We start from the raw sequence: 21,278 nt of genomic DNA, 5'->3' as shown, positions 1-21,278 counted from the left end.
AAGGCCGAAGGCTTGTCTCGTTTTGGCATTAAGGAGATCGTGGGAGATACGACTCTAGCGTGCCAGCGACGTGGGAGGAGGGACGTCGATCGCTAGATTTACGGGATTTCAGCGGCGACGTGCGGAGTTCGGCGCCGAACAGGTACGAGAGAAACATTTTTTTTTCTTTTTTTTTGTTTTATACGGCGGCAGGTCAACAGAATCCTTAGTTGTTGTTTTTGCTTTGGCATGCAGTTACAAAGTAGATTAGAAGAAAACTTAAAATAGTATCAAAACAATGTTAAAGCTTAATGTGCAACTAACATAAATCCACATGTTAACAATTTGAACGATCACCTTTAGTTTGCCTCACTCACACTCTTGAGGGCTTTTAGTGGAAGAATAATTTCAACAACAATAATGATGTCACCATAAGATAGAAGACGCTTACAATATCATTTAATGAAAAATGATTCGGAGAGGAAGTAGTTGGTGGATGTTGGAGGATTTGCCAATGACCGGGGAGTTGATGCTCGTCGATGGCGGTCATCAAGGAGAATATGATCCAATCGAGGTAGTCTTCGACGGTGTGATTGATCTCTACGTCAATGTCGAAGAAGGGGTATCTAAGCACATCCACTCGTCCTTGAAGATCGTAGACAAATCAATGATCTTGCTCGGGATCGGCCATTCATGGGTAAGGAGGCCGAGGGAGGTTGTGTATCTTCTTCCTTTGATGATGTATGAAGCATGGGAGAAGAAATGTAAGGGAGGAGGGAGGGGCTTGGGTGGTAGGCCAAGGCTAGGAGAGGGGCTAAATTTAGTTTCAGATTTTAGGGAGTAGTTAGGGAGGGAAGGTAGATTCTAAAATCTTAAATTTAATTTCAGATTTAAGTTGGAATTGAAGGGGAGAATTTGAAATTTGAATTTCTAATGCAAAGAGGGAAAGGAGGGGAAAATGGGCGGCCCATTGATGGGGCCTTTGATTGGGTAAGAGAGGAGGAGAGAGGAGAGGGACGGTTATTACCTCCTTAATTGGAGCTCCAATTGGGGAAGGGGATAATTAAGAGAGAGGGAGAGAGGGGACCGGCCAAGGTGGGGTTGGGGGATAGAAAGGTGTCCACATTCATTGAATGTGTCCACATGCATTGGATGTGGAATTGGAATCAAATCCAATTTGATTTCAGATTTGTAGTAATTGGGGGGACTTCCTAAAATATGTTTATATTAATTAGGAAAGGTTTTGAAATTCAAATTCATTTGAATTCGAATTAGGAGACCTTCCAAATAAATAATGTGCTCAATTAGGAAATTAACACATATATGAGAGCAAGGGTGGCCGACGGCTAGGGTTTGGGGGAGGAGGGCTTAGGGCCTGCGGCTATGGGAGGGATTTTGGATGAAGGTTGGGTAAGGGTGGTCGGCGGCTTGTGGGGTGGAGGAGGAAGGAATGGGGCTTGGCCGGCGGCCTCTGGAGGGAATGTGTTCGGCGGGTAGTGGAGAAGGAGGGGAATTAGAGAATGAAAGTTAACCTCGAGCCCAGACACTTACTGCGGCTGGTGGGTGTTGCTTTTGCCCTCATTTAGGGACTTCTTCTCTCTATAGCTCTCAATAGTCAAGAGAAAATGAATGCAAAAAATTTCCATTAATCATTATCCTCATAAAATCGTTAGGGCCCTCTTATATAGGCCTCAAAGCAACAACAAACACAGACTAAAATGCCCTCTGGGCTACAACACAAACTAATCCTTCACAGAGGTACAATTATAAAGACTAAAATATAAATAAAAGTAATACATAAAATACATCATAAATAAAGACTCCTAATCATAACCGTCGATCTACGATTCCTCCGGTAATAGACGCGCCGGAATCTCGTGTTGATGTCCTCATTAGAAAGCTTCACACAATATCAAATACAACTGACTAGACCCTAGAATGAAACCTAGCACCATAAAGTAAGAGAAACATAACAAACAAAGAAGTTCACTAAATCAATTATAGGTAAGGGTAATGAAATTATTTGGTTGCAGAATACCCCTTAAATTGCCTTCAGGGGACTGCCCCTGAAGTAAACTGTTAACTGTCATTTTTAAATTTAATTGCTAAATTAGCCAAAAAAATAGCAGCTTAATTAGCTTCACTATAAATGCACATAAGGTTTAAAATTACGTAATTGGGTATTGAGGCGTTTTTCGTTCATGAGGCGAGGCGTAAGCCTCAAGGCATTTTGAGGCTTAAACCTTAAAATCTAAAAATTACGTAAAGTAAAAAATAAAAGTTAAAAGTGATTTTTTATATAATACACAAATAATATGTTAGAGGCAATGTTTAAAATTGCGTAATTGGGTATTGAGGCGTTTTTTGTTCATGAGGCGAGGCGTAAGCCTCAAGGCGTTTTGAGGCGTAAGCCTCAAAATCGAAAAATTGTGTAAAGTGATAATAAATGTCAAAATTAATTTTTTATATAATACCTAAATAATATGTTAAATGATGATATATTAACTTTCTATTGAATTATGAATTAACAAATTAACGTACATATGAAAAAAAAATTATACAATATCTAAAGTGAAAAGTAATAAATTGCGTGAAATAGAATTAAATTCCAAATATTAAAAAAACAAAACAATATTAAATATAGAAATTGCATAAAAGTATCATATAACATCAAATTCAAATTCAAATTTTTTTTCTCAATTCTCTACTCATTTACATTTAATTCTTAATAAAAGCTTAAATAGTTGGCAACAACTTAGGAATTATCTGCACTATCATCACTAAAGTGGTCTTTATTTGAGTTGTTGCATAATAAATTACGTGATTTATGCTAGTTTAAAAAAAAAGTATACAAATAGAGTGATGCGTAAGTGTCACGCTAGCTCTGAGTTGTTGCATAATAAATTACGTGATTTATGTTAGTTTTAACAAAAAAAGTATACAAATAGAGTGAGGTGTAAGCCTCATGCTAACGAGGCGAGGCGTGCCTCAAGGCGGGCCTCAGCCAAGCTGAGGCGCAAGCCTCATAAAAAAGCTTGAGACGTAAGCCTCAAGGCGTTTTTCACTAGAATTGCGCTAAGGCGGGCCTCATATTGCGCAATTTTAAACAATGGTTAGGGATAATATATTAACTTTTTATTGAACTATGAAGTAATAAATTTATATACATATGAAATGAAAAATTACACTAAATATAAAGTGATAAGTAATAAATTATATGAAATATAATTGAAATTCAAATATTCATATGAGAAAAACAACATAAAATATATGAATTGCATAAACGTATCATATAACATCAAGTTTAGCTCTAAATTTCTTCTTTCTCAGTTCCCTACTCATCTACATTTAATTACTAATAAAATTAAAATAATTGACAACAAATTAGAAATCATATGTACTATCATTACTAAGAGGATTTTTATTTGAGTCATCATAACAATTTGATCTCTCCTTTGCCTCATCCTATAGGGTCCAATACCTACAAATCTACTTATTTATTTATTTCAACCATCTTCCACTTTCATAAATGTTTTCATCAACATAAAATAAGAGTAATACTTAAATTTTTATAGGAGATGGTGGCGGTATGCGAATTTCAAGTGATCCCCGGCAGCGGCTATGACGGTGGTGGCTACGGCGAAGGCAGTGGGCTGGAGGTCGAGGTAGTTGAGAGAAAGTCAATAAGGCTTTGGAGCGTAAGAGGACATGATTTTTTTGGGACTTTTGTATAGGATTTAGCTAAATTTTAAATAAAAATATACATAAATTGAGCGAGGCCTATGCCTCATGCCAGTGAGGCTAGGCGCACCTCAAGGCGGGCCTCATCCAATATGAAGCGTAAGCCTCATAAAAAAAGCTCGAGGCGTAAGTCTTGAGACGTTTTTCACTGAAATTGCACTGAGGCGGGCCTCAAGGCTATCCTCATATTGCACAATTTTAAACATTGGATGCACATAAGTTTATAATTGCATTTTATTGGCAACTGTAAATTTTTTTTTATTTAATACTAAAAGCATTCTACTTGCAAGTGATGTTATAAGAAATATATTGAAGAATGATGTTCATATCCAGCTAATACAAAACTCTAAGCTTAGATAAAAAACTCAATAGCTATGCTTTAGTGGAAGAAATATTATCCAAAAATAAATAGAAGTAATACAATACTGTAAGCCTGGATAAAGACCCAAAAGCTACGCTGTCAGCTTCTTGATCCTTTGGAATAATTAGGGGTGTTAAAATGGATTAACGGGTCAAGTACGGGTTTGAGTCGAAATTAACTCGACTTGAATTCAATCAACTCAAACTCGAACCTTTTAATAAATGGGCCAAAATGGCAGACCCGAACTCGACCCGTTGAGAACTCATATGATGCAAATCTGACCTGATAACCCATTTTGATTTAAAAAATTTTTAAACTTGTCAACTATAAAGTTTAGCTTAATTGATTCAAAAATAAGAATATTATGCTAATAAGTAAAAGAATTTAAGGAAAAAATTATTTAATGGAGGTTAAAATTGGGTTTGTGGGTTGACCCAAATGTGAACCATTTAATAAACGAGTCAAAATTTTAGACTCGGAGTTGAACTATTTATTTAATGGGTCAACTTGAACCCGCATTTTTTGGATCAGGTTGATGGTTCGGATCATTTATTGACACCCCAAGGATTAATCATGAATGTTGAGTTTAAAGTAGTCCACTAGAGGATTATACCAAGAAACCTCTATAGCATTACACTTCCCCTTATTAGCCAAGGGGAAGCAAATGTGTTTTGCAAAGTTATTGACTCCCTTGAAATAGGTAGAGGTAATCAACTTAGAGTTAATTAAGTGATAATCTCCAATTTACTTTGATGTTATTGTGTTTAGCTATATTTCTAGACTTGCAAATAAAGCAACAAATAAGACATGGAAGAATATTAAATTTAACCCTAGAGGCTTTCGTTGGAAATGTTCACCATGTTAAGGTATCATGAACATATATCATCATTATCATTTAGGCTAATGTTAAAGTGAGCAAATTGACTCCATGCTTTTCTTGCTGGCTAATTAAGGAGGATAGCATGAGAAATCAATTAGATGCTCTGACAATAATAGCATTTAAATACTAAATGGATGCCAATTGTGACGTAGGATTATGAATGCTTTAAATGATGGATATAAGAATTTGCATGCTTTCAAGTAAGAGCAATAAGAATTTAAAACATTAGCCACTTAATAAAAATGGAAAACAAGAAAGGGGTGTCTTAGTTTAGACCAATTCACACAATAATAGTTAGGATCACAAAACAATTGTAAAATTCAACATAAGTAAATATAGAGGATTTTCAATAACATCCATAGATTAACAACAAGATTAGAGACATAGAAGTCCATCACTCATTCCCTACGTTTACAAAGCTTTGGTGGAGAACTTTGCAAGATTCTTTATGCTTGATATACAACCACAATCGAAGGAAAACGGGAGGAGAATGAGGAGGGGGAAAGAGTTCACCCTTGTCTTGGTGTGGCGATGATCTGCCACTGAACAGTGGAAAGTTGTTCTTCGATGGCATTTGAAAGAGTAAATATGATGCGCTCCACATATTCTTCGATGGAATTATCTACCTCTGGATTGACGTTGATGAAGGTTGATTGGAGGATGTCGACGACCAAGCCGGAGGCGCATTTAGGATCGGCCATGCATAAGATACGTGTCGTTGAAATACTGTGGATGATGCTCTTTGCTGTCCTTGAGGATTATCCTTAAGAGAAAGAAGTTTCTCCAAGGAAACCAAGTAGAAGAACAGATGGGAGGGTGGTCGGCCAAGTGGGAGGCTAGGGAGAGTTTAAATTCAGATTTTGGTGGAGTTAGGGTAGGGTTAGGGCCGGCTAGGTTAGAGAGGGAAGTGGGGAAATATGGTTTAGATTTTAAAGGTGGAGGATGGAGGGAAATAGGGTTTGAAGTTTGAATTCAAGTAAAGAGAAAGGGAGGGAAAATCAATCCCTAATGAGAGGCTTGATTGAAGTAATTAGAGGGAGGAGTTAATGTGGAGAGAGGGGAAGATTGGAGAGAGGGGGGGTGGGGTGGCGCTTGTAAAGGGGATTAGGGTTGGGGTGGGGTTTTAAGACTTGCCAAATCAAGCCCTTGTAGAAGAGGAAAGGAATTTTAATCATTTTCAATTTGAAATTTATTTGGCTTGGATTTGGGAGACTTTCCTAAAATAGATTGTCTAATTTAGGAAAGATTTCAAATTTGATTGATTAATTTGCAATCAAAGTTTTCCTTAATTGAATTTGGGTGGAAAAGGAAGGCATTGATGTGAGAATTTGAATTTTCTTGGAGCCAAAAGGGGATTGGGGACCGGGGTTAGGATTAGGGTTAGATGGGGGTGGGAATTAGGTGGAGTACCAAGCAATGGGTGAAACACCTTGGATAGCCGGCAGCTAGGAAGGGTGGGGAGGGCTGTGGCGGTTGGGGATTGGTTTAGGGTGAGAGGCCGGCGGCTAAGGGGGGTTTGCTTGGGAGGGCCGGCGGCTATGGGGGCTAGAAAACCCTAGGCCGACGGCTAGGAGGAGAGAAGAAAAGATGGGGAAGAAAGGAGCCACGAACCCGGACGCTTTCAAGGTTGGTGGGTGATCCGTTTACCTCTCATAGGGATTTCTCTCTAAAGCTCTCAAGCTCTCACAAAAACACAAAGTTGCAGAAATTTTCATTATAATTCTTCATTAACTTGAAAATAAACATAAGGGGCTTATAAATAGCCTCATACAATGAAAGAAACTAAAAGACAACATTGCCCCTAGGGCTTACATATGACCAGACCCTTAAGGATAAAAACGGAAAATACAAACAAATAAAACAAATACATATAATGAATAAAAAATAGATCAGTGCGATCTTGGCCTTAGATCGTCGGCCACGTCTCTGATATACTTTCCATGATCGGATGCCCCCATCAAATTGCTTGCATAATCCTATACATAATATCAAAAACTATTCTGCGCATGAAACAAGAGAGGTAGATAGTGATGGCCTTATTCTAAAAGGTATTCAAGGTGTTACTGCAATAGGATTGTTCAATACTTTTCCACATAGTATATAGATATGATATTATTAACCTATTCAAGTGGTAGAGCATAAAAATGTAAATATATCTTTTATTCATCATTTTTGAAGAAATGATAACCTTTAAGAGGTCACAAACTCTATGCATATCCACGAACTTGAAAGGATCAACCCTACCTATCTTACCAAATCAAATGTTCCCTTTTCCTAAACCCCAATAGATGCATTCTCAGCTTAGTCTTTAATACCACAAAGTCTACTTCAAAGTAGCGATCAATAATCTTCTTCCTAACTAGACTCGGGTGTATGGTAATGCAATATTTTGTAAGGAGAAATTAAGACCCAATAGAATCATTTAGTCTAAATTTCCACCACCATTTATGATTTATGACTTCCGTCAAGTTAATGTGTATGTATGAGGGCATGTGTGTGTGTATAGGGTAGAATAATGTCCTTTTATGCAATAAATAAATAAATAAGTCAGCCTCCACACAATGATTTCTAATGTTACTGCCTTCAAATGTAACATCAAAGTTATTGGTTTTGTATTACCTATCAATAACTTCTTGATCTAACTACATTTTTTTTTTGAATATTTATCCTTTGATCATATTTGATGAAGAAGGGATGATATCCTTAAATAAAAATGCTATTTTTCACTGAACATTTTTGAAATAAGATCCATTGGAAATTATTCTTGGTGTCCTTAAACAAATTTATTGAACTTTTGTATACATGAAATGGCGGACAACAATATAAAGTGAGAGGGGTGAAAGTGTATATTCTCCACTTAGGTGGGGAATGCTTTTATAGTTTCATAGTTACAGGAGGGTTTATGGTCGAAGCTCCACTATTGCATCTACAATAGGATCAATCTGAAGGCTGTTCACTTGCAATCCTATGTATAAATGTTCGTGGCAACAAGAGTTTCATGGATCACGCGACATCAGATATTAAGCCGTGTAGTGACAAATAAACATTGTTTTGGTGGAAAAAGCTTTTATTTTTAAATACTTTAGTTCAATACAAAGTTAATATTACAACTTGGGGCCTCAAAGTCCTGTTTGGGAAATATGTGAACTTGTGTCCTTTCCAGATGTAAATTTGAAGATCTTAATTGAACGTTTTTATACCTGATGCAATAAGTTGTGCGTCAAACTGCTTGACCGCCTGTTTATGAATGCTTTCATCTCGATGTAATCGCTATATTATTTGGAATAACTTAACATGTATTGCGATGCTAGTCCTTTCTCACAGTATACTTGTGGTGGTCGACCTCTTCTGACATTGGTTTACTTTCTATGCCGAATTGATGAAACCTGACAGATACTATGACGTATTCCTAAAGAATTACCAGGAGCTTGCTAAGGAACAGAAGTGGAAGCAACCTCTCCTAAGTTTGTGCCATTTCTCTACTAATAATGCCTTTTTCATAGAAGTTCCTTTTCATATCTCACCATCTGTTTGTTATGCTGCTGCATTATTTATATCGTTGCTTATTGCATGTTTTAAGTTAGGTGCGTTCCAAAAAGTAACTTATAAAATGTCTCGTTTTGTATACTGTCCTGATTTCTTTTAAGTGCCAAATTGTAGCTTAAGCATGATTCACTTGGGGCTTGACGAGGTTGAGATGTTATGGAATTTCTGTGGATTGACTTAGCTTAACTTGTGAGGTAGCTCTTTCATAAGTTTCCTTGCTGGCTGTTTGTGGGATCAAATGATGGTTGGAGAAAGGCTATTATTTGTCTCTTTCCCTGTGTGGAAGCACTATGGGAAGTGCTTGATGCCTAACAAGCTAATTCAGGAAGATCTTAAGATCTTTTTAGGAGTTTTCAAGTCATCAACATGTCCACCAGCAACTCTGGAATAACTCAAGCAAATCTAGTGCAGGAAACTAGCCAAGGGGAGTGGTATTAAAATGTTTTGCTTTAATAGCAGCTTTTGGAGAAGAATCATACCTAAATTAAAATGGTCCCCAAACATTAATGGGTAAAAAATCGGAGTATTACAAGGTTTATTTTTTTAATCACTTGCCTATATTTAGAGTCTGTATTCATTTTCTAAGTTTTTTTGGAGTCGATCTTATTCTAGGAATTAGTTGCTAAGTTGATACTATTTTGTTGAGCAGTTACTAATTTGATGTAGAAAGTTGCTAGATTCTTGAGTTGTTGGTACTTTTTAGTTATATTCTTATTTGTATATTTTGACTCATAATTGGAACTTTTTTAGGTTATTCATTCTTTATTTTATTAGTAGGGACCTTTGTAGGATCATTGTAATCAAGCCAATACAGTAATATTTTAATTCCCTAGATTTTGCCTCAATTTTTTGCCACCAATTCCCAATTCAATTCTCTTTTTCCACCCCATACATCTTGCACTAGCTGACCTTAATTGTCAGCATTGATCTTCATTTTTAGTGGTCAAGGAGTCTCCAATACTCATCCTAATGCAGTTACAGTAGTGTCCAACCACTGTATTTGAGTGGGAGCTATGAAATTGGTCATTGTTTTTAGGTGAAATTAGAGAAGAATTGTTGAAATTAAAAATAATAATAATAACAATAATAATTCGGTATTTTTTTGTATTGCTCGGTATAGCTCGGTATAACTCGGTATTGGTCTTCACATGATGATATTCCTCGTTATTATCGAATAATACGTAGCAATACCGAGCAAAAACTGAGTTTTTTGGCGGTGGGAGGACGTATCTCTACGTCAGGTGGGAGGACGCAATAAAAATTCCGTTGTCTCCTTGCCTCCTAGCATGATCTCACCTATGCATGATTCAATCGCCTACTATCAGTCACCTACTATCCGTGAGTATACAAGGATATGTTTGTCTGCTTCCGGCCGATTGTTGTCTCGACTCCTATTTAATGGCCCGTGAGTTAATAGATTGGTCGTTGTAAAAATAATAACAAATATATAAAATTGTAAAGAAATAGGTGTCATTAATTTTAAGACTTTGGGTCATTGTATCTTTGATTCAGGCAGATAATTTAAAGACTCTCCGTAGTTGTATATTTGATCCTAGCGGGATGATTTTTAAGTTGAAGACCTTGTGCCATTTTATCTTTGACCCGGGAAAAAAGACTAACGGCAAGTGTCATCCCAACCTCTTTTCGTGGGGAGGGGACACCTTTAGGCTGTCTAATTTTCTAAAAAATGATGATTTTTGAAAAGTCAATTGTAGAATATAAAAAAGAGAAGAAAGGGGGGAGAACCACTCTGTTAAATTACACATTTTTAAAGAGTGGGCTTAAATTTTATTTAAAAGTGGATTTAATTAATTCATTAGTTAATTTAAAAATACAATAAATAAATATCTCTTTTAATTAATTAATTAATTAAATGCAATAAATCAAATCATATGGTTTAGGTGTGATTCAGGTAGGAGTCATATTAGAAATGGTATATGCGTGATTATAGATAAGAATTTGAAGGTTAATGTTATAAAATTAATAGAATTGAAGATAGAATTATAGCTTTAAAGATTGTTGTTCATGCTATGATTGTTAATATTATAAGTGCTATACTCCTCAAGTAGGTTTAGATATATGTTCAAAATTAAAATTTTATAATAACTTAAAAGAATTAATACAATAAATACCGCCTGGAAAAAAAAAATTATTGGAAGAGATTTAAATGGACATGTTGGTAGTGAGGTAAATGATTTAAAAATATTCATGGTGACCATGAGTTTGGAACGACAAATGAAAGTAGTAAGATCATATTAGATTTTTCTTTAGCTTATGATTTTTAAATTGCTAAAACCTTATTTAAGAAAAGAGATGAACACCTCATTACTTATAAAAATAGATATAATAAAACTCAAATAAATTATTTTTCTTATAAGAAAATTATATCGTTTAGATTGCAAAGATTGTAAAGTTATCCTGAGTGAAAATTTATGTATCCAACATCGATTATTAGTTTTGGACTTTAAGATAAGGTCAAAAAATAAAAAATAAAGTAAAACGTCATTCTAGGATTAGATTGGGGCATTTAAAGAATATTAATATAAATATTTTTTAGAGTAGGATTTTATCTGTGCATAAGGATGCTAATATTATGTAGGAAAAATTGACTAGTGATATTAAGAATATTGCAAAAGATGTGCTTAGAGTATTGAAGGGAAAAACTGCTAATATTAAAATTAATTGGTGGTGGAATCCAAATGTGAAAGAAAAGATAAAAAAATAAGAAGATTTATTATAAAAAATGGTTTAGATGTAAAAATTCTGATAATTAGGAAATATATAAAGAAATACGTAAGGAATCTAAGAAAGCAATAAGTGATGCAAAAATCTTAGCCTTTAAAGATTTATATAATATATTATATACTAAAGAGGGACAAAGATATATGTATAAGTTTGTCAAACAAAGAGATAGGAGTAGTAGGGATTTAGTTCAAGTGAAGTGTATTAAGGATGAATATCAAAAAATACTTTTCTTATAAGATGATATTCAACAAAGGTGGATGAAATATTTCGCTAAACTTTTTAATTAAGAATGTGAAAATACAATTGACTTAAGTGACCTTAGCACTATAAATGAGCATAAAGATTTATGTTTTTATTGACATGTTAGTAAAATCAAAGTTTGAGAGGCCTTAAAGAAAATGAAGTGTGGAAAAAGCTATTGGACCTGATGCTATTCGAATAGAGGTGTGAAAATGCTTAGGAGATGAAGGAATTTCTTGACTTGCTAAACTTTTTAATACTGTTTTTAAGACTAAAATGATGTCAGATGAGTGGAGAATATCTGTGTTAATTCCTATTTTTAATAATAAAGGAGATGCACAAGATTGTGTGACTTACAGAGGAATTAAGTTAATGTGTCATACTTTAAAACTATGAGAGCGAGTTATGGAGCATAGGTTGCGGCGTGATATTAATGTTTCTCAAATTCAAATTGGATTCATGTCGGGTAGGTCTACTATGGAAGCCATGCATTTTTTGAGAGGTTTGATGGAGAAATATAGAGAGAATAAGGAGGATCTACATATGATATTTATTAATTTAGAGAAAGCATATGATAAAGTTTCAAGAGAAGTGTTATAGAGAGTTTTTGAAAATAAAAGAGTTAATAACGCTTATATTCAAATCATTAAAGATATGTATTCAGGAGTTATTACTTGTGTTCAAACACAAGGTGGTTTGACCAAGTATTTTCCTATTTCAATTGGATTACATCAAGGATCAACCTTAAGCCCATATCTTTTTGCTTTAGTCATGGATATTCTCACTAGACATTTGCAAGAGGATGTACCTCGGTGTATGCTTTTTGCTGATGATATTCTTCTTGTTGATAAGACTAGAGAGGGAGTTGAAGGTAAACTTAAATTATGGAAATCAGCATTATAGTCTAAAAGTTTTCGCTTGAGTATATATAAAATTGAATATATTGAGTGTAATTTTAATAGTAATAGACCTAGTGAGGGGATTACGACTTTGGACGATCAAGTCATTAATAAGATACACATTTTGGATCTATTGTTCAGAGTGATGGTGAAATAGAAGGGGATATTATCAGCAGAATTCAAGTTGGATGGTTTAAGTTAAGGAATGCATCAGCTTGTTGTGTGATAGAAAAGTCCCCCTCAAACTTAAGAGAAAGTTCTATAAGATGGTGGTGAGACCTACAATGTTTTATGGTACCGAATGTTGGCCATTAAAAGAGAAGCATAATACTAAGTTGTGGGCTCCGAAAATTCGGCCCCGGCCTTCGCTCGCTTTTTCTTTTATTCGGCGAGGGAGTTTTAACTGAATACGTTCCGAGGTAAATTTTGGAAGGCATATGGGTTTGTAGATAAGACACTACCCAGAGATTTCACCCTCATTTTGTGAGGACTTTATGATCTGAGTTCTGGTTTCCTATAGGCACAAGCCCCTATAGTTAATTACCCCTCCCGGTCACGAGAGAGAACTTTCGATTAAGGCTAATCGTCAATCAGATACATATAGAATACGTGTTATCTGGCATATAGTAGCAGCATGGATTTGAGATTAGAGAACTAGATTTGGATTTGGGATTTGAGTTGGAGAATTTGGGTATTTGGAAAGGTTTGAAAAGTTTGATATTTAAAATAGAAAATTTCACCATCTTTCACTTAAAGAGGATGGTGGGGGAATGGATGATAGACCCGATCAAGATTCCATGGTTCCGTCGTCCCGGGCCATCGTGGTCCCTGGTCTACTTAGTCAGAGGAGGTAGTCGACCCAACCTGACAGAAGGATCCTTGTCGGCAGCCATGGGTTGCTTCGTCCAAGGGGACCTTGTAGACCTGGGGTGAATGTTTGTCTAAGGGGACAAATTTAAATCCACCTTAGCTAACAAAGGGCTTTGTGCCCTGTCGATCATATCCTATTGATTCATATCTCAAGGATTTAATGCCATTAAGGAGCGTATTGGCTCTGGCCATAACCGCTATCTGTGGTGCCATTTGGCGGCAAAACCACTCGGTTCAGAGAGCCCCGGGTCATAACCGTTTACCTGCAGTGCCATTTGGCGGTGAAACTGCCGGTTAGAGGACATGTACCACGTCCTTACTGGCAAGAGATTGTTTGAGAATGGATCCTAGTGATATTTTCGACTAAGCATTTGGCTCTTTGTGAGCTAGAGTTTATTTGAATTTGTTCACCCCGGCAGACTGTTGCGGAGGGTGAATGAATTTTGCTTTAAGCATTGATGGATTTATTTCAATTTTAAATATTTTTGGGATTTTAGGATTTTGAGATTTTTTGAATTTTGGACTTTGTGGAGCTTTGGATGGCATTGGAAATTATTTGTGAACCCCTCCGGTTGAGATAAACAATCAACACGGCCATCGTCGGGGTGTTTGGGGTCATTTCTCTTTTGTTGATTGAACCCTGTCAACTCGATTAAGCTATTAATCGAGGATCGGATTTCGTAGGCTTTATGCCCTTGATAGTGAATTCTCATTATTATAGGCCTAATATGAATGTATTAAGACAAATATGACGGTTGCCACCACCGTATATTTGTTTGTTGGTTTAAACCATGTCGACTTCTATTGACCCGTATAGAAGGATCGGTTTCGAACTTGAATTCACTTGTCAGCCCGCGCAGCATCCCTAGACGTCACGTGTGTGCCAATAACACACTCGTCGGGGCCCATGCGGGTGTTTGGGGGTATTTTATAATTGAACCCTGTCCACTCCTTTTATCTGCTTAGGAGGATCGGGTTCAAATTTAATAACCCGCACATCATCCCTAGACGTCACGTGTGAACCAATAACACGCTCGCCGAGGCCCATGCGGGTTCTATGATTGTTTTTACCTCTTTTAGTGTACCTATGTGTATACAAGGTACAGTGTATGTGTAGGGGTATTTTTGAAATATTTATAGACGCCTTCTGTCCGCTAATATGAATGTTGCGGATCCGGTGGCGTGACGTTGTAGTTGTGGACGCCTTCTGTCTGCTTGTACGAATGTTGCAGATCCGATGGCATTGCGTTTTGATGTTGACTCCCCCTTTCTCATTCACCGGGGAAGGTTTCTTTGAAATTCATGGCTGCCTCTTTGAAAGGGACTCTTTTTAGGATCCTCAATGTAGTGAACTTGTTATTGCCGGTATTTGTGGACACCAGAACTTTTTTCTTCTTAAGCATAGAACTAAAAAGAGACTTCGGAACACCATGAAGTTTAGTTCTAATTCGTTCAAATATTTATTTCATTTTGTAAGGAGGTGTCTCTTTTTTGTATGCCGGGTTACCCAAGTACCTGATGTACTTTTAGATCTTGGTCATTGTCGTCATGGGTGATACTTATACTTATGTCCACAGTGGTTCGATGCACCTACGATGTATCCACTGTTGTTATCCACAAGTATTCATTTGCAGGGGACCACTGTATCAACTACGACTTCCTGGAAGTATTTGTAGAGGATCCATTGTTGACAACATTATACCCACCTTTCACCAATCTCAGGTGGTTTGATGGTTACATTTATTGTGGTGATGGGTCTTCCGCCATAAATTAACAGCTTTGCCTTCTTTAATCAACATGCAGTCTTGTAAGGAGCATCATTTTTTGTGTGTTATACATCTCCATTTGTAAGAAGGCGATGTATCTGTCTGCCATTGAAGAGTTGTTGACTGCGGGAATGAAGACAATGGCCCTTGTGATATCATTGAGCTTGTACTGTTGCTTATGAGTGAACCAATAATTTATTTCTATTTGGGATTTTAACGAATGTCCTTCCTCCATTCATTGATCTCCACTAGCATAATCAAAATTTGATGAATGATATTAAGATAATTATATATCCATTTAAAATTGATTATCTAGTTATGGTTCAGATCTGAGTTCATGTCCACTATGCTTGATCTACTTTTCTTATAAGATGATATACAACAAAGGTGGATGAAATATTTTGCTAAATTTTTTAATGAAGAATGTGAAAATACAATTGACTTTAGTGGCCTTAGCACCATAAATGAGCATAAAGATTTATGTTTTTATCGGCGTGTTAGTAAAATCAAAGTTAGAGAGGCCTTAAAGAAAATGAAGTGTGGAAAAGCTATTGGACTTTATGATATTCCAATAGAGGTGTGAAAATGCTTAGGAGATGAAGAAATTTCTTGACTTGCTAAACTTTTTAATACGGTTTTTAAGACTAGAAAGATGTCAGATGAGTGGAGAATATCTGTGTTAATTCATATTTTTAATAATAAAGGAGATGCACAAGATTGTGTGAATTATAGAAGAATTAAGTTAATATGTCATACTTTAAAATTATGGGAGCGAGTTATGGAGCTTAGGTTGCGGCGTGATATTAATGTTTCTCGAAATAAATTTGGATTCAATCGGGTAGGTCTACTATGGAAGCCATGCATTTTTTGAGAGGTTTGATGGAGAAATATAGAGAGAATAAGGAGGATCTACATATGATATTTATTAATTTAGAGAAAGCATATGATAAAGTTTCAAGAGAAGTGTTATAGAGAGTTCTTGAAAATAAAGGAGTTAATAACGCTTATATTCAAATCATTAAAGATATGTATGTATGAGTTATTACTTGTGTTCAAACACAAGGTGGTTTGACCAAGTATTTTCCTATTTCAGTTGGATTACATCAAGGATCAACCTTAAGCCCATATCTTTTTGCTTTAGTCATGGATATTCTCACTAGACATTTAATTGCAAGAGGATGTACTTCAGTGTATGCTTTCTGCTGATGATATTCTTCTTGTTGATAAGACTAGAGAGGGAGTTGAAGGTAAACTGGAATTATGAAAATCAACCTTAGAGTCTAAAGGTTTTCGCTTGAGTATATATAAAATTGAATATATTGAGTGTAATTTTAATAGTAATAAGCCTAGTGAGGGGATTACGACTTTGGGAGATCAAGTCATTAATAAGAATAAACGTTTTAGATATTTTGGATCTATTGTTCAGAGTGATGGTGAAATAGATGGGGATATTATCAGCAGAATTCAAGTTGGATGGTTTAAGTGGAGGAATGCATTAGGCTTGTGTGATAAAAAAGTCCCCCTCAAACTTAAGGGAAAGTTCTATAAGATGGTGGTGAGACCTACAATGTTTTATGGTGTCGAATGTTGGCCATTAAAAGAGAAGCATAATACTAAGTTAATTGTTGCAGAGATGAGGATGCTCAGGTGGATGAGTGGCTTTACCCTTAGAGATATGATACGAAATGAGCATATACATGAAAAGGTTGGAGTAGCTCCAGTGGAAGACAAGATTAGAGAGAGTCATCTTAGATGGTTTGGTCACATAAAACATCGGCCTTCCAATGACCCGGTTAGAAAAGTAGAGGTAGACCTAAAAAAAATTGGTTAGAAATTATTAGAAATGATCTTTCTTTATTAGATTTAAACGTAAATATGACTTTTAACAAGACATAATGGAGAAAAAGAATTCATGCAGCCGAACTCATATAGCAGGACAAATACTTGATGATGATGATGATGTTGTTGTTGTAATAAACCAAATAAAAAAGGGAGACATGAAGAATGTTTGCACTAAAATCATCTCATGTACAACTGTCCAACTAACCCATATTAAAACTAAAACAACAACAAACAAGTACAACTCTCTATGTACAACTGTCCATCTAACCCAGATTAAAAAATAAATCTGTTTCAAAAGAACTTTTTTACATCAGCCATGTTCCAAGATGTTTGATTAGCTATTTTAATTTTTGCTGAGAGCTGCTTTTTTTTTGTCAAAATTTTCCAATCCTGTGTTATCAAAACCTAACCGCAAACTATATTCTTCTCTGCTAGTATGCTTTATATTTTGTTCAGGATAACTTTTATGCTTTCAAAATAAAATTGCCCCAAATGAAGCTTTAAATAACAGAATTTGATTGATGAAGTGTTATTGATTGCAGTTGCTCTTGCTTACTCTCTCCAAATCATTGATGAAAACGAGATTCCAGTGACTGAAAACGATGTTTCTGTAGATGCTCTCGTCTCACCATCAGGTCTTATTCCGATCACTCCTGCATCATTTAAGGATTTGTGATTAACGCCTCTCTTGTCACCCAATCTACTAATTAATAACATCACATATTGGTTAGAGTTGTATTTATTGATCTACTAAATTTTATATTAATATTGCTGTTACTTCAAATTTAATAAATTTTTTATTTTGGTAGTAAGAGTGACTTTTTATAATTTATTAGTATTATTTTTTAGAGAGAGACAGTATAAAAAACAAGTGTAGTTTCAAAGTAGTTTGAGCTATAAACTACCAATTTGAAAGGGGCAAAGGATTGATGTTCCATGCAACTTTCATGATAAAAAAATGAAGAAATTGATTCATAATTTAGCTTTTTTTGGTTTTCATAAGCCTTCACTTTAATTAAAAAGATCTATGACTTAGGTTTCTTTTAAGTCAATTTTCTAATTGCTTTGTGTAGTAGCTTTTTAGCATAATTTTTTTTTAAAAATAATGAAAAATAGTGGTAAAAAATTATCCTAAACAAATCATTAATGACTAGAGAAATTTGTTTTATCAAAGGGTTCGTTTGAGATAACTTTATTACTATTTTTAAAGCAATTTTTTAATTTAAAAAACTTAAAATTTTTTTAAAAAATTGTATTATAAACAACAACAACAACAACAACATCAAGCCTTTATCTCACTACGAGGAGGTTCATTGGAACATATAATTAGAAGGAATTTTTTTGTTCCAAGATATTTTGATTAAAAGTAAATTTAAACGAGCTTTAATTTTTTTTTTAAATTTATTCTATGATAAGAATAATATATGTGTAATTAATTAAAATGTATAACATATTTATCTCAATATAATTTTAAAATTTTAAAAACTCTAATTAAATTTTTTGATATATTAACCCACTTGTTTTAACAATTTTAATGGTTAACAAAAAATTTTTTTAAAAAAAATTAACATATTTTTTATTGGGTGATTTACATATTTAGCATTTAAAAGTATTAAATATATTAGTTGCTCTCATGTCATTATAAACTTTAAAAAAAATAATAATAATAACTACAAAAGTTTCATTACATAAACCCTATCTACTAAATGCATTCGTGATAAAAATGAAGGCATAATCAATCTTCAAAGAGAGTTCTATTATTTTAGTAACTTTATATTCCTTTCTCCTATAGCAAATTTAAAATAAAAGCTATTGTGAGAACCATCATCGTTATTTGTTAGGGCGTCATTTGCTTTCTCACAGTTATAGTTATGACAAGAAAGTGAGTTTTCATAGGGACAAGAAAGGAAGGAAAGAACATCTTTGTATTCTTAGAATAATTAGTTTTCGTTTGGGATATTTTTTTTATTACTTTTTAAAGTAATTTTTTAATACAAAATTTTTTAGTTCAAGAAATATATGTTCTAAAAAATTGATTTAGAAAACTATAAGAAACCTGCCTCATACGAAGCCTTAATGAGAAGAGAGATAATTTATCGGTCATTGGAAATGGTATAGGACTATTTGGTTGGATGATTTCAAAACGGATGTTTCAGGAATTTCTAGTAATTGAAATAAATGTATTTTAGAAATATGAGAGTTGTTTGATTGAATATGAATCAAATATATTGATTTTTATATATTTGTTATAATATATAAACGAACTTTCTCTTTCTAAAAACACTTTCTTTCTCTCTCCTCCTAAGCTAGCTAGATGATCAAATGACCGAGAAAATGGATTTTAAAATAAATAAAAATTCTCAGAATGGCCTAGCACTGCGACACTCAATTATGGGCGCTATGTCGCTCAAAAATCTGCAATAACCAAAGAGCTGGCGCTACAATATCACTTTCTGATGCCTTGACTGAGTGCAGCGCCGTGATACTCGAACATAATGACATTGGGGAGCTCCAAAAGTTACATTCTTAGATTTTTCTGAAATTCACATACAACACTTAGGACTCATTTTAGAACACACCCAATCATTTTCAAATATTAAAACACTTCATAGCATATGCAGATGGGTTCAAACCTAAAATTTCAAATCTTTACTATTTACTTTTTTCGAGTTATTACGCAATGTTCCTTAGACATTTAAACGGCTTTATAACATTATAATTGAGTGAGCTAGGGCTTATCATATTCTTCTCATTAAGATATTCATTTTGATTATTAGCACGGGAGATTCGAAGATTGGTCCCTCAAATAGCATCATAAAATTTTCAATTATGTTTCAAGTACATGACTTGGGCTAATTTGGACAAAAATTAGAACACTTTTGTCGTTGTTTGTTTGAGCCAATCAAAATATTTATTTCAACTATAAATTTTTTTAAATTAGAGTTTGTACAATAATAATTTGATTTTGATTTAAAAAAGTTGAAAAAAAAATAAGGGAGTGCTTGGTTTAAAATTGTTTCCTAAGGGAGGATATGCTAAGCAAAATAAGAGTTAAGCCTTGTTGCGGGCTAGAATATATGAGGCGATAGAGTTAGAGTTTTTCATCTTAGCGTTGTACGGATATCTAGCACACAAATAGGGAATTCATAGAAGATTTTTTACGTAGAAGCCCCCGTAAAGGGAAAAATCACGGGGCTACACCTGGTTGAAATGATTCCACTAATATTTGAATATATTACAAATGATTGATTCGTCCTCAAAATTGAGAACAATTGGATTACAATAGTCAACCATCAGGTTGAAATCTAGTGACGAATGGAGATCAATTATAAGTTTGGTGACGTTCGGTGTCCGGGCAGAAGTTTCTTGTCAGTCAGTAATCAAATTGAAGTTCGACATTACTCGTTGGATGGGTAGAAGTCTGGCTTTGGTCGGTGGCCGGGCAAAAATTCAATGTCAGTCGGTGATTGGGAGGAAATCCAATGTCAGTTGACAGCCGGATGCAAGGGCGGAACTAGCCATAATTTTCAGGGGGGCAAACGTATAAGTAACTGTTCGCATATATGTCGGGGGTCTAAGGGGGCAGCGCCCCCTAGCGGGGTTCGACCTGCCCGGTCAGGTTGCAGAGTCAAGGGGCAGCGCCCCTGCGAGAGTTTTCTAGGGAAACGCCCCCGAAACAAATTTTGATTTAATATTTTTCTTTGTATTTGGTTCATCATTCTCTAACAATAATACATCTACACAATGTATTTAATTATATTGGGGGAATTTGCCTAATGACCATAGTATTTTAACATTTAGGGGGGGGGGGGGGGAAATTTCCCCGTATATATTAAATGAATACAAATAAGTTTTATTAGAACAAATGCCAATCTATTTATAACTATTAATTATAATGATGGTTCACAGACCTCTTGAAATCATTAAGGCGAAGAAAGAGTGATCTTATTGTAGTTTTCATGTAATTAAGGGGGTCATAATACATAATATTTATGATGATTAGAATATTTTATTTCAGATAGAGTAGGGGTGTCATTTTAGGTGGATAGGTCGGATTCAACCTGATTTGAAGTTGACCCTGGGGTCAAAAATATTATTTTTCAACTTGACTTATTATTATATAAATAGTATTTTTTTTTTTTAAATCAACATGACTCATTTAACCTAAAAACGATCCGTTAACTAAAAAATGGCCTATTTAACTAGAATCCAACTCATTTAACTCTAATGATAATCAAGTCAATTTGAATTTTTAGATCAACTCAACCTACAAATTAATCGGATCAAATCTAATTCAAATTTTTTGAGTTCGATTTGATTGAAGTTATCGGAAAGGATTATTTATTGAAACTCATAAGATTGAGTGGTAGCTAAAATTTTTTTGTCATATTCATATTTGATTAAGATTA

The 21,278-nt window shown here is 34.7% G+C and overlaps 1 protein-coding gene across 1 annotated transcript in view; it reads left to right on the top strand.

Moving 5' to 3' along the window:
• LOC110102170 (5-formyltetrahydrofolate cyclo-ligase, mitochondrial-like) overlaps window positions 1–17,651 on the top strand; it is a 26,476-nt gene extending 8,825 nt beyond the window's left edge. The window contains exons 4-5 of the mRNA XM_020830370.2: window positions 8,355–8,425; window positions 17,412–17,651. Coding sequence (XP_020686029.1) covers window positions 8,355–8,425; window positions 17,412–17,545 — 205 coding nt within the window. The 3' untranslated portion in view covers window positions 17,546–17,651. The remainder of the gene's footprint in view (window positions 1–8,354; window positions 8,426–17,411) is intronic.
• Window positions 17,652–21,278: the final 3,627 nt, after the last annotated feature.

Source organism: Dendrobium catenatum, unplaced genomic scaffold (genome assembly GCF_001605985.2).
Source record: "Dendrobium catenatum unplaced genomic scaffold, ASM160598v2 fragScaff_scaffold_114, whole genome shotgun sequence".
In the NCBI taxonomy this organism is placed as follows: Eukaryota; Viridiplantae; Streptophyta; class Magnoliopsida; order Asparagales; family Orchidaceae; genus Dendrobium; species Dendrobium catenatum.
This window is presented reverse-complemented; position numbering and strand designations above follow the sequence as displayed.